This window comes from Biomphalaria glabrata, chromosome 1, assembly GCF_947242115.1.
Source record: "Biomphalaria glabrata chromosome 1, xgBioGlab47.1, whole genome shotgun sequence".
NCBI classification, from domain to species: domain Eukaryota; kingdom Metazoa; phylum Mollusca; class Gastropoda; family Planorbidae; genus Biomphalaria; species Biomphalaria glabrata.
In genome coordinates, this window is record NC_074711.1 from 18,591,177 (window position 1) to 18,605,724 (window position 14,548).

Genomic DNA, 14,548 nt, shown 5'->3' on the forward strand with positions numbered 1-14,548 from the left:
AACTGTACTTAGGCAAAAAGTTAAATGATCATCTAAGTCTAGATCGACCCCCCCCCCCCCCCCCAAAAAAAAAAACCTGTATAGTTTAATTATTTTTTCATAGTTTAGTTTTAAATTTTGAAATTCATGATAACCTTTTAGTTTAACTACTTTATTTTAGTTCAAACTTAGTTTTAGTCTAACTTTTTTAATTAAGTTTAGTTCCCATCACTAAACATAAGCAACTAGAGGTGAAACTAATCACAATTTACACTACAATCAATGAATATCATTACAAAATGTCTGTAAAATTATAAAACTAGAGGATTCATTACCAACAATGCTTGTAGAATCATCAGTTGATGTTTCCAGTGAGGAGTCCTGAAGCAGTCTTTTCTCGTCGCTTCTGTGCTGAGTTGATTTCTCAACATGTGTTAATATAAATTTGATACCATCAAATATGTTGCTCATTTTTTTAGTCTTTGTATCAAAAAGACCTAAAGTAAAGAAAAATTAATATTTTTTTTGCAGTTGATTTTGAAAAGCACAAAATGATACTTTCTATTTGGAAATGTACATGCTTTTGATAGTTTTTGACAAGTGATAACACAAATCCAAAAAGTTATTAATTATTGATAATTATATTTGTAATTCAAGAACTTTTAAGCTAAATTACATGAAATAAATGAATTATAGTTAATTAAATATTTGCAAAAAGAAATGTTTGTAAAAAAAAAAATACACCCAGCTAAAAAGATTACTGTGAGTTGTAAGTATACATTTCAAAAGTAAGAAAGTTGGAAATAAACAAAAATGTTATTGTTTATAAACAAGTTTTTTTTTTTTTAATAAAGTAAACACAAAAATGTTGACCTTTACAAACTTTTCTTGGAGATCTTCTGTATTCTGATGCTGGAGAGATGACAGCACCACCTATATCTCTGGCAGGTATCTGTTTTTCGGGTGTTGCTGTATAAACATAACAAGATTTTAAATTTAAGTTACATATAGTTTTGTAGCCAACTAAAAATATTTTATTGTTTAAAAAAGTACAAATAAATATCTATAAATGATGAAAGAAAAAACTTTTATAAAAAGTCATAGTAAATCTTTGTAAATTGTCCTCTGCAATCGTCACAAGCTCCAGCAGGAATAGCCTGCCCAGCGTGCAGCCTAAAATTCAGGGGCTTATATAGGTCACACCAGTCACATGAGTTGGCACAAAACTGTGTATATAATAAACAGTCAAGTTTAAGGACACTAAATCTGGATGACACAAACTTACTTTCAATTCTAACTGAATGAGAATTTGGAGTGCTGGTTAAAACTGGAACAACTTTCTTTTTCTTACTACTTGGTGCTTTGTCCTCCTCTGATCCTGGCACTGGGGCTGATGGCCCTGAGGTAGATGACTTACTTTCCTTTGAAGCCGACATACTTTTGGTTAATCTGGGCTGCCTTTTACCATCTACGATATTGTCTAAACAAAACAAAGTATCAATAGTCACTTTCTGCTTAATTAAAAAAAAAAAAACTTGAGCCCACTGGAAATTATCAAATGGTTTGGATGTTATAGATACTTCATAGATTTTTGTCATTACTGTAAAAGAATCAAGGATGGTGACTTCATATATTGTAATAATTGGAAGACACAGGCAGTAATACAACTATCACATTTTGGTGCTTCATTATATCAATAAACAAAGCAATAAATTTCAAACACTAATACTGCTTACTTGTATCCATTTTGTACAGCCATGGACTAATCTATAAATATGCTTAAACATTAAGACATTCCTCAAAATTGTATAGACTTTTTTAACGTAGTAACAGGAGAACTTTAACAGAGACAGTACGACATCTGACGTCTAAAGAAAATGTAACATCTTAAACAGGAGACAATGAAAAGTGAACTGGACCCCCAGGGGATAATCACAATGTTTGCATTAGATGGTTCATTATAGTGCGATAGATTTAGAACAACTGCTCTTTCTACAAAAATATACCTTTAAAATAAAGTCTTATAATACATTGTATCATTGATTATGTCAGTGAAACATGGAAAAACAAGTTTTCAGAATAATTCAGAATAATTCAGAGTCATTTACTTAGATCATATTACAAACAGAATAAAAGATAGTCTTAGCTGGATCTGCAAAACAAGGTAAAATACTGCACTCATGATATAAAAATGTTTAGTGTCTACTATATATATATATATATATATATATATATATATATATATATATATAAATATATACATATATATCTTTAACAGTATATTTCATTAATTTTTTTTGCTAAGTGAAATATAAAACTGTTGCTATGCTAACTATTTAAATTGGTTCCATAAAATGTGTAGATTTCACATTTCAAAGACTGGATCTAGCGGTTTCTTTGTTACCTCCACATATATAACAAATACATAAAGAAACACAATCCATTACTTTGAAGTAAAAAACTTTTAGCTTTCATTTGTAGGATGAATAAAACAAGGAAATATCAAAATATTGAATTGATAAAGGCATACAAGAATCCTAAGAACAAATGCACATTTCCAACTGACTTCTAATCTTTCTTCTCTGCAATTATATTATGCTTTGTATTGACGTCACTGAAGACTCAAAAGTAAAAGCAAAGGAAACTTTCTTCTCAGCTCTTTTCTTTGGTTCATTGGACATTTCTGAAGCAAGTCAGAAGAATTTGAAAGTATTGATGTTACAATAGAGCAACCTTTCTAGATAACTTCTGCTGTTATTGGCAAATTGTCTTGTACAGAATTTCAGAAGAACATGGCCTTTAACATCTTATGGCTAAAAGAAATTCAGCAACTATTTTATGTAAGTCTGTTAAAAGAAATTCTGCAACTATTTTATTTAAAATGACAGACTTAAAACAGCCACATATTTACAGGAATAAACTGTGAATCAAGCTTAGAAGATATTTCCCTCCGCAGACCTTTCTTCTATGCCTTCACCCCTTCTAGGCAAGTTAAACTTATTTTTACCTCTAGAGCAATTTGTAATAATTAGAAGATACCAGTTAGCTAATTACTCTTAATTACCTAAGGAAACCTCTCCAGGTTTAATGCGGCTAGGGGTGACAACATCTGGAGAGATTCTCAAGTCCTCATCACTCAGTAAACATGCAGCCTGGTCTTCACTTAGGATCAGCTTAGCTCTGTCACAACTAAATAAAGAATTAAAACATATTGATCAAAACTTCAGAAAAGAAAAATGTTACACCAAAATACAAAATGTCACTTATAACTCATAATTCCAATGAAACCTCAAGAAAATCTAATTATGTAAATTAATATCAAAAGAAAACTTTTAAACATTCTTTTCAAAATAATTACTCATAATAACTATGTATTTGTCTGTAAGGCTGCTAAAAGGCACCATGGAGGTCCCTTGTTATACATGAATTTGGTTATGAACGTCACCATTGTTGTTTTTTAATTGTATGTGAATTGAAATATATTTGTTTCTTTTTTTTTAATGTTTGTACAGAATTTTTAACTTACACTTGAGTGGCGCCATCATCAAGGTCTACATGATAAAGAACTTGTGGCTGGTCATTAGAAGAACAAGCAGCCTCACTGTGGCCGCGAATCATTCCTGGCTCATAGAAACCACTGTCCCTCAGGACAAGAACACTCTGTCCAACTGGCAACTCTGCAGCTAGAATGATGTCGCAAGCTTTAGTCCAACGGTGTGAGCCATCATCAAACTTGACAAAGTATCTGGGATGAAAAATAACAAACCTTAATTTGAACCAATTGTGATGCACATTTTCTTTCAGCCTGAAACATCTCAGCTAAGATGAAGACAAAAGAAATACTTGCTACATTATACTCTGCCAAAACTATTGGATAATATTAACAGAATGCAACAACATGAGCTAAAAATTGAAGTAGTTGAATAAGCCTTTAATGAACTATCTGCAACATACAAATCATTGCTATACAAAAGCTTAATATACTTTTAACAAATATGTATTTAGTAGATAAAGGTATACTACTTACTTGAGATTCACTTTATCAACTTTGGTCAGGAGCCCAGCATAAAAGAAACCATCATTCCATTTGGCCATAACCTTAGCCCCTACAAGTAATAAACAAAGAAACCATCAAGTTTTTAATTCTTCTTAAACTAGAGATCTTAAAATCGTGTTAACCTTATTTAACTTGTATAGATAGGCTTCTATGATACAAAAATTAAATCCTGTATAAATATAATTCTTATTTATGGAGATGATGGCTGGGAGAGCGATGCTACTAGCATATCAGCTATTGGGTTGTTTCTGTTCCCTTAAGAAATTATAATTACATGTACATTGATGAATACATATCTAAAAGAAGTAATTAGGTAAAAACTTGATGCTATTTTAAGAATACATATTTAATATGTCCTCTTTATGGTATGTTATAATTTCATTTATAAGACAAAAAAAGGGCCAAAAAATATTTCCTTGTAACTTTTGATTTAATGAAAGCCTCAAAAACTAAATTAGAAACTGTTTTCTTTTTACTTTGCTACAAAAGTCAACTCTATTGACATTCCCTTGTATGTATAAGCCATTCTTACAATTATTACATATTAGGTATTTACAAATGTAATAAATAAATAGCCTCAGTTATACAATTACCTATTTCTGGTTTACTGGAATAGTTGGACAGAATAAAGGTCATAGTTTTATTGACAGCTACACCACCCTGCAATGAAATCTGTGGACTAGAAAGTACAACAAACAGACATTTAAAAGTAAATAAAAAAAAACAGAGCAACAGAAATTTATATTAATAAATATTAACACATCCATTAACACATCCATATAATTTGAAAACAAATTTGGACATAAATAAATCATGGCTAAATAAAATTGAAAAATTCAAACTGAGATGATTTTTTAAAAGAATTTTGTTTACATAGTTACATTTTATTATTCCAGAGCAGGAGCTCAGTTACAATGAAGTTTACTAGCTGATGACTTTAAAGGATTTTAAATGCTGCTACTTCAAAATGATTGAAAACAAATATTTACATAATATTTACATACTAATGTGGTGTGGCGGCGTAAGGCTATTTTTACATTAATTATTATACAGTAGAGTGAGAAGTCTACTTGTTGAATGTCTATTTTTAGTACAAATGAAGTTCTGACCAACGTGTTCAATTTGAATCAACACAGAATGCAACCAATTTTAACATGGAGAACACCTTTTGGAATGTTTATAATTATATTAAAATTTCTTTTTATTTTTAATGATCTGACTCAAACTTAACACTCACTTACTAGCAAGTGAACTCCTGAAATATTTTATCTAGCAACTGTTAGCAATTAGTGTCTTCAAATGGTTGAGACATGACTAATTTTAATAATTTTTCAAAACTGTGTGAGAAACATTTTGCTAATTGAAAAACTATTATTAATGTTACTTATCCAATCAACAATGAAATATATAAAAAAAACAAACCTGACTTCACTACTAGACTTGCTGGTCTGACCTTTTCAAAGACAAAAAAAACAAAAATTGTTAATTAGAAGATAATTTACAAAAGATCAATGTATTATTTTTCCTCTTTCATTCCTAATATCTGAGCTGTGACTTTTTACTTCATCCAGCTCAGTATCTGTTCAGTTTATTAAGTGATGCATATATACATTTAGGAAATTCAGAAATCTGTCAATATAATAGTAAACAAATGTACCTACAACATATTTAGTAACATTCCTAGTTCTATAGTAAAATTATATTTCTGAATGTAACAAATGTCTTATCAGCCCAAAGAAATTTAAACCTGATTTAACAAATGAAGATTTCAATTTGTCAACAATTTTTAAGAAACATAAAAAGTGCATTTAACAAAAAAATGGAATGGGTAAGTCCCAGAGATGCATTAGGAAGATGTCATTTTAAAAAAAAGCAGTATCCCTAAAAGAGATCACAAACACAAACCTGATTTCTTAGACTGCTGCCCTGACCGACCACTATTTTCATGAATGCTGAAACCTGTGCTCTGACCCTGTGTAGATTTGGCTTGTGCTAGAGGATCTGACGCCTCCTTTGATATCTCATTCATTGAGTCAGATCTGTCTTGCCGTTTCCTTTTGCGGCCACGCTCCTGTGAAGAGGTGTTATCCATAATTTTATTTTCAATTTTCTGGGGGGAAGGGTTTTTTCTTTTTCTTGTTCTAATATTGCTCTCAACATCTTCCTCTGTGGCAGCACTTGTAGGATGTTCTGTATCTGCCTGGTGCTGGACCAATTCATCTGGCACAGAAGCAGCAGCAGAAGAATTATCTTTAACGCCTGGCTCTGACCCAGTGATGGGACTGATGTGAGGCAAACTAAGTGAGCTGTTCAAGCTGGCAAACATTTTCCCAGTCTGGCTGTCCACGTGATCAATAACAGTTAGATTAGGAGTGTGTAATAAATCTGTGCCAGAATGGTTAGAATTCCAATGGTTTTTGTCACCTACTGCATTTTCTCCCTTGATTTGTTGTGGAGTTGAATCTTTGGGGGAAAAAAAAAATACTATTATCTTAATGCTTTCTAAATACTGTTTACCTTTTCTAAGCCTAAGAGGAAATAATATAGGAAAAAATGTGTGCGCACAGGTGTGCTAGACAGCAGGAAAGATATATGAGTACAGAGGAGAAATGGTAATGGGTAATATATGTTCAGAAATACACTATTGCAAGAAACAGTCTTGTATCAAATATTGGGTTGTGAACATTTTTTTTTTAATTTTGAATTATAACAAATCATTTTTCTTTCTTTAGATTAGGTGTTAAAATAATCTATTTGTTTCTTGCTTTTTCTTTTAAGTTGCTATGAATGGTACCTTGTTGGGGTACATTTTGTCTTTGAGCTGATAGTAATGAACTTTGACATGCTGGTATCTGATCACAACTTGGAGGAACTGCTGCAGAAACTGTTTTATGCAAATAGAAAAACAAGTGCAATATTATACACAGACTAGATTACTTTAAGCATTATTTCAAATGTATCTCTCTTTTAATTTTTTTTAAAAGCCTGACATTCTCCCTAAAAACACTTAACATTATTGAGTATAATTACAGAACTATAATAAACCCAAACATGGCTACATTTTATTCCTTTATTGACCTGAGCTAGATGATTTAGACATGGAACTGATGTCCGCCAATTCTCCTGTTGTAACAGATGAAGGAGACATATCACACTTAATTATCCGTTCTGTGGCTTGCTCTGTCTGATCAATCACACCTAAGTCCCTCTGGCTGATAACTACTGGCTGTAAAAGCAATTATTAATAATCAATGTTTTAATTTAACATCAAATATTTCTTTTCAAGCTATGGTAGCTGCTGAACAGAGAAAGAACAAGAACAATTTTTCTCACTAACACTGTTTTCTCGACGATCCATTGGAGTTCTATTCCGGTTCAATGTTTCCATGACAACTGTTTCTTCAACAATGACTTGAAGCTTTACAGTCCTAATAACTCTTTTAACTTCAATCACCACGTTGTCTGACTGTAACTAACAATGAAAAACAAATCTTAAGACTTTCATACAGTTCCTTTGAATAATATTTCATCTATATTGTCTACTTTCATTTGAGAAATACAAAAACATCATGTGGTGAGAGCTCACAGAAAACTGATAGCTAGCTACAGCCACACACAAATGTAAACAAAAAATATTTTTTTATATATATAATTCAAATATAAAATATTATAGACTTATTATTATTTTTCAATGGAAAATGTGTTTGAATGCAGATATTTACCAAGGTACTGAAACCAGGTATTTCCTTCAGACATATCTAACAAACTACACATAACTGAATGTAGAATTACATAATTAACAATTTTAGGATAAATGAAATTACTTCAAAAAACTCATTGCAACATGTTTCCCATTCCAAAATGAGGCTATAATTACAAATTTATTACATTTAATTTATATATAGAGAGAGAGTAGAGTCACTATTGCAGAACAGTTTGCAGCTACTTTTAGTTTTCATTTTTTGCTCTGTAATGGTTAGACCTATGGAAAACTAAAAGTATCTAGGCACTGCCCATCCATTTTCCGATAACAATAGATGCATTGTTTAGTTTTTCAACAGATATTTAAATTTTACATTCAAGTCGACTGAGATATGGTCAGTCACAATTACGGAACAGAATTTTTTAAGAAGGCACAATTGCGGAACACTGTAAAAATGTCGGAACAACGCCTATATAAAGCATATATTTATTAGTCTTATATAATACTTGAACTCCTTATCCTTTACATTAATTTTATTTTATTAAAGCTTAAGACAACACATTGTCACTTTTTGATCCTTTACCTCTTTAATTTAATTGACATCACACTACCCTGATTTTCCTTTCAAGATTTTATTTTCCACTATTCTTTAATTCTTTTTTGTTATATTAATATTATATAGGCCTATATGATATTATTTGATATGATTTCTCCTCTTTTTGCTGGACGTCTGGTAATCATAAATTATATATTATATGTCATTTTATTCTCTAAAAGTTTTTTAAATTATGTATACTAATACAAACTCATATGTAAATATTAAGCTAAATGCGCAGGTCAAATAAATGACATCTACTATAGTGTTCCACAATTGTGACTATCTTTAAAAAGGTAAAAACTGGGTAAACACATCCCGATTTTTTAAAAATTAAATTACTGGTAGATGGCTATGAAATGAAGTTTTTCCACATCCATTTATAAACCGAAAAATAGGTGTATCATGCAGGTGATGTGTCATTATCATTTTTAAAAAGTCTGAAGCACTGACCTATGCTGTTTTCCTGGTACGTGAAAAATAATGGACGATTCCACACCTGTCGACTTTAACCTGGAGTCAAAATTAATTTTCTGCTGTGAAAGGAAAACCCTTATATTGGAAGTGTAGAGAAATGGACCATGCGCAGTACCGTTACAGTAGTTTAGCAGTAAAATTCAAAATAAAGTAGAATTTAACTAATTTCGACGAGCTGTTCCGCAAACATGCCTGCTCCGCAATAGTGACTCTACTATATATAATTTAAATAAAATGTTAAATTTTATGTTTGTTTTGTAAATTACCTCACTCCCATGAGAATCTGTAAAGTTTACAGAGAGTTTCTTCGATTTCTTGTTCTGTATTGTTGATGTTGATTGGCCTTTGTTTTTTTTTAACTTTTCTTCGCTTTCAGATTGCTCTTAAACATTGAAATAATATAGTGTTAACTTAAATTAGTAATACTTAGTAGAGTTAAATTGTTTTCTATTTTTTTCTTTTATTGAGCAATCAATATTTTTAAAAGTGCACTTATGAATTCCAAATTTGTTTCTACCATGCAAGGCTGCACTGTCTGAAAAGTAATTTGAACTTTAAATGTGTGCCCACTATATAAATTTAAATTATTTTAACAATAGTGAGATAAATCATAAGCTGGAATTCTGGCAAAAATCCAGCTCATATGGCTAAGGAAGCAAGAGAGAAATACTAAAAAGGCAGGATCTGGTGAAATTTTTAAAAAAGTACAAAAGCCAAGTACAGTATGATCCACAATAAATAATGACAATGCAGAAGCCCAAAAGTATTTCAAAAGTAAAAGTATTATTTTAAAAACCTACATCTTCTAAATCAAAAGCTGCTTAATTGGAATAAGCTTAATGAGTAAGCTGTGCAGGCCATAATCTTACAATATTCTAAAAGTAAATTTTTAAAAGATGCATAATCAAAATGATGCAAGGAACCCATTATATAGTACCCTAACTCTAAGCTTACCTTTAATGACCTTAGCACCCAACTCAATATAGGGCCCAGATACATTGTGTGGCTTATGAAAGTCAGATTTTTCTTGAATAACAGTGAATTGTTTATTGCTAGAAGTCAGAATCGACCCACTTTCAGCTGAAACTATTTTACTGCTTTCTGTTACCCGCTTTCCTCTGAGTGCTAAACGTCTTTGTTGTGTCTTGTCTATACATTCATCAGTGGAGCTTTCATTTTTACTGTTTTTCTAAACAAAATTAAAACAATCAAGAAAAAAAATGTAACAGTGTATACATTTTACCCATGATAGAAAAGATTAAGTCAGTATCAAAATAAGTACTTTTACTTACTGATTTTGAGGATATTCTTTTATGCAGAATCTTTTTCATTACTCTAATTGGTCTTCTTTTAAAGTCTTTGGATTTAGACTCAAGTGTTGTGGATGCTATATTACCTATAGATTGTGACTCAATAAAAAGATAAGGATCTGTGGTTTGAGACTGCTTGCCAACTGTAACATCATATTTGACAGGAACAGCTCTCGATGTACTTGGAGTTGTCTGCTCATATTGCTCTTTTTTTCCCCCTTTGCCATCTACAGAAGCACTGTGGCTGTTTGAAGGCGTAGAGTGAAGGGGTTTATTTTCATTATGTTGAGATCCAATCTGTTGCTTATCGACAGCTAGTGTCTCTATATCATTTACTTTGTTCTCAAATATCATAAGGCATGAATTGCCTTCTTCGGAATCAATATCAAGAGCCTTGTCGGATGTGGGCAGTCTTTTCTGAGAGGGATTAATGAAGAAATCTGGGCTGGAAAAGTGATCATTTTTCTTATTCTTGTCAGATTGGGTATCTAGGGATTCATTTGACCTGTAATCAACAGTCTGAGCAGGTTCTTGGTAGTTATAAGATAATGTTAAATCCACAATTGATGAATCTGACTGAGATAATATAAGGATTGGCTCTGGTGCACTTATTTGATTCTCTTCAATGATAGCACCCTTATTACTCATTTTGTCAGACTTTTTTACCAACTTTTCACTACTATCTGGTAAGTCAGAAATAATTTTATTTTTTGATTTGCTGAAATATGGGCTTTTGGAACTCTCAGTGGTGAGTTGTTTCTCACTTTTAATTTCAACATTGGAAATTCTCCGCTGAGATTTGCTTTGTGGTAAGAACTCCACACTGAAATTTAAAGCAAAAATACATAACATAATGATAACATAATAAAAAAAAATAACATAACTACAACTATAAATTTAATATAGATTGTCAAATTTTTTTTAATGAAAAAATATGTTTTAAAAAATAGATCTACAGGTTTACTTCACCTGTCATCCCCTAAGTTTTTTTTCTTTTTAGGTGAGGTACTTCCAGTCTTGACTTTTTTAAAGACACTTATGCTGCTCTCACTTTCCTCAAGAGAGTCTACCTCTTCATCTAGAATTGTAGGTTCTGTTCAGAAATCAGTACACTTCAATGTTATTCTCGAAAAACAAGTTTGTTTAGAAATAAGTGATTTGTAATGGCACAATTGGCAAACTGTACAAAGATACAGAATATTTAGAAGTAAGACAACAGCTATGTTTACAAATTTGCCTATATATAAATCTCAATCCATTCTTTACTTCAAAAAAAAACAACATTTGACTTATGAAAAATTTGAAAATATTAAATTAAAAAATTAAGGACTTTAATTTTTTATTCTGTGTTTTGAAAGATTAAAAAAGAAATATTTCAAAAGCAATTTTACTTTGTATTGAAAATAAAGGTTTCTTGGCAACACTGTCAAACTCCAGTGGTGGATTCTGGACCCTGAAAAATCAAAAGCCCATGGCTTTGTTTGAGTTACTAAATCAAATACTGAACCCAAGAGTATTTTTAATGTATACACCATTGAAAACAAATACTTACTTAAGTTTCAAAGGTGATGTAGAAGTAACAGTGGATGCTGCAATTGCTTCATCATGCTTTTCATTTTGATTGACATCTGAAATAAAACAAAAGTATCCGAATAAGCAAATGTTAAATTAATGCAAACGTTTTTTTTTGCAATGCACAAAATTGAAAGCCTGCACACAAGTTATTCAAGATTGTACAAACTGGGTTAAACTTCAGTAAAGTGAAAAATCATAAACCTATATCATTTACCATCTACATCATAGTCTTCAGTCAATGACGGGGTAAGTTTCAAGTGAAAACTTTGTGATTCACCAAAAGAACCTAAAGAAAAATTAATTAACAAATAAATGTTGTTCTTACAACAAAATACATTAAAATCTGTACTACTTTTAACAAATAAATTAATAAAAATATATAGTCTACAGCTTTCATTAATTTAATTTCAATATATTAATTATATTGATTGGCCTCCTGCGGTCATAAAACGACTTTGGTTCATCTCGAACACCTTTTCATATGGCTGTGGAGCCCTATTTTGGAGAGACACTCCCGTCCACATATATTACAGGTCAAGTTGGCTTTCGCTTTGGTGGTAAAGGAGCTGGCCATTTTCCGTGTGGCACGCTTTTCTTCAAGAGCCGAGGCCCATGTTTTCTTGCTATCTATAACTTTCTTGGTCACTGTCTCTTTCCAACTAGTGCGGTCTAAGGCTATGTCTTCCCAATGGTCAGTATCAATGTTCACTGATTTTAAATCCCTTTTATCACATCAACGTAATGGAGGTGGGGGCAATCAGTTTTTCTTGAGCCAGACACAAGTTGCCCATACAGAATGATTTTCGGGATGCGATTGTCCTCCATCCGGTGAACATGTCCGAGCCAGCACAGGCGGCATTGCCTGAGGACTGTAAAGATGCTGGGAAGGCCCGTTCTCGCGTGGATCTCAGTATTACACACTCTTTCTTTCCATGTTATTTATAAGATCCTTGGAAGGCAGCGCAAATGTAACAAGTTTAGTTTTCTCTCTTGTTTTGTGTAGGTTGTCCACGACTCACTGCCGTACAGTAGCGTGCTAAGAATGCATACCTTGTAGACCTCCATTTTGGTCGCTGTGGTGAGCTTCTGGTTTTACCAAACTCTTGGCAGGAGCCTAGTGAAGGTTGATGAGGCCTTCCCTAAGCGTTTTTTTTATCTCCTCTTCTAGTGACAGGTCACCTTGAATTGTAGATCCAAGGTAGCAGAATTCGTTTATGGAAGTGATGCCCAACCTAATTTGATCTGCGGGCCATTTCAATTTCCAACAATCATGCCATGGGCCAACTCAATGAAAAGATACAAAAAACGAAATGAAATTGACCTGAAAATACTTTTATTAGAAACATGTGGATCTAGTATTTACATTAATTAATGGGATATTTGAAGTTAAGCTTTTTTTTCATTCGTCAAAAATGACTTCATTTCTCTACTTTAAAAATGAGCAATATTGTAACTTGCTTCACCACTGACTCATTTTCTTGTCTCTTTTTGGTATTGTCATACATTGTCAAATATTCTCATCAATCCTGCGATCTCTAGAAGTAGGTTTACCAATCTTTTATTCGCGTCTCAAACTAAGAATGCCACTGTGGTTGTTTCAAGACACCATTTTTATTGTAGGTAGCTTTTTTTTTGTAAACAGCCAGACTTTCTTTGTAAAACAAATATGCCGGCGTACTATCATGTTCCACAAAAAAATAAAAAAGAGATCCATTCACTATTCCTGGTAGTCCTATTTCATAAGTGCACAAATGGTACCATCCATCAAAGAAATAGTTAGCTCTCTAACATAGGTATAGATACATTTTTCAACCTTTTTCTGGAAAGGGGAATTTCTACACTTTGTGCCGACATTAAGGCGGGCTGGATGGCATCACGTCGCAGATCTGGCCAGCGGGCCGTATTTTGGGCATCACTGCTTTACGGCATCTAGCTTGTTATCGTCAATGATGTATGGATGGTGGTTCTGCAAGGTTAACGCCGGAAGTGTAATGGTTCTTAGCCCAACATTACCTATAAAATGCTTCCAATGGTACGCGTCTCACATAGCCTCTGACAAACCAGTTAATTATATTAATAAATACAAAAGATCTTCATAATATGTCAAAATTCTTTCCTCTGAGAATATTTCCATTCAAACATGCATTCACATCACTCCACATTCACACTGTGGAACACTCTGACCCTGAATGGTTGTATTTTAACAATGAGAAATATTTGGGGGGTCTCCAACTATACATGAAATGAATCTTTATGATCAGCTTCAGGTAGGCATTTATTATTGTCTTACAAGCTATTGATATAAGCATGAAGAATGACACTTACCTTTTTTGAATTCATTATAAGAATTCCTAATTGGCTGTAATATAAAAATCAAGTTTATATAAATATTTCATAGATAAGTGATTTTAATATATATATTTACAAAACATTCAAATTGGATATGTAACATTACTACCCATTTTTTTTACCTGAATTTTTTTTAGTAGAAAGGAGAACTAATAGTTAAACTTACTGAATCCTCCCTATCAGGTGTTTTCTCTTTCATAAATATATCTGCCTCACTTACATCAGAATCTATAAAAAAAAAAAAGAAGAAAAATGTAGGCTCTAGGTTTATATTATTAGTGTTTTGTTGAAGCTAAAACAGAAAAGAAAATGATATTCAAATACCTCATTGTTATTTCATGTAGTGTTTACAATATTAGATTTAGTATAACATATTCAACAAAATGCGCATATATATATATATATATATTCAGACTTTTAATATAATTTTGTAATGGGCACAAATATATATATAGACACTTTTTTTTTGGGGGGGGGGGGGGGGGGGGGGGAGATTTTTTTGA

General features: G+C 31.9%; 1 protein-coding gene across 3 annotated transcripts in view; it reads right to left on the reverse strand.

The window, feature by feature from the left end:
• LOC106067920 (uncharacterized) overlaps positions 1-14,548 on the reverse strand; it is a 30,513-nt gene that overhangs the window by 9,842 nt on the left and 6,123 nt on the right. For all 3 annotated transcript variants that reach the window (XM_056026136.1, XM_056026129.1, XM_056026144.1), the window contains 21 exons: positions 14,212-14,273; positions 14,022-14,055; positions 11,911-11,982; positions 11,674-11,749; positions 11,513-11,574; positions 11,091-11,214; positions 10,104-10,944; positions 9,766-10,000; positions 9,078-9,193; positions 7,374-7,508; positions 7,115-7,262; positions 6,831-6,920; positions 5,942-6,499; positions 5,459-5,489; positions 4,630-4,715; positions 4,007-4,085; positions 3,506-3,724; positions 3,044-3,168; positions 1,265-1,459; positions 853-948; positions 315-476 (listed from right to left, as the gene is read on the reverse strand). In XM_056026136.1, the coding sequence (XP_055882111.1) occupies positions 315-476; positions 853-948; positions 1,265-1,459; positions 3,044-3,168; positions 3,506-3,724; positions 4,007-4,085; positions 4,630-4,715; positions 5,459-5,489; positions 5,942-6,499; positions 6,831-6,920; positions 7,115-7,262; positions 7,374-7,508; positions 9,078-9,193; positions 9,766-10,000; positions 10,104-10,944; positions 11,091-11,214; positions 11,513-11,574; positions 11,674-11,749; positions 11,911-11,982; positions 14,022-14,055; positions 14,212-14,273 (3,546 nt within the window). The remainder of the gene's footprint in view (positions 1-314; positions 477-852; positions 949-1,264; positions 1,460-3,043; positions 3,169-3,505; positions 3,725-4,006; positions 4,086-4,629; positions 4,716-5,458; positions 5,490-5,941; positions 6,500-6,830; positions 6,921-7,114; positions 7,263-7,373; positions 7,509-9,077; positions 9,194-9,765; positions 10,001-10,103; positions 10,945-11,090; positions 11,215-11,512; positions 11,575-11,673; positions 11,750-11,910; positions 11,983-14,021; positions 14,056-14,211; positions 14,274-14,548) is intronic.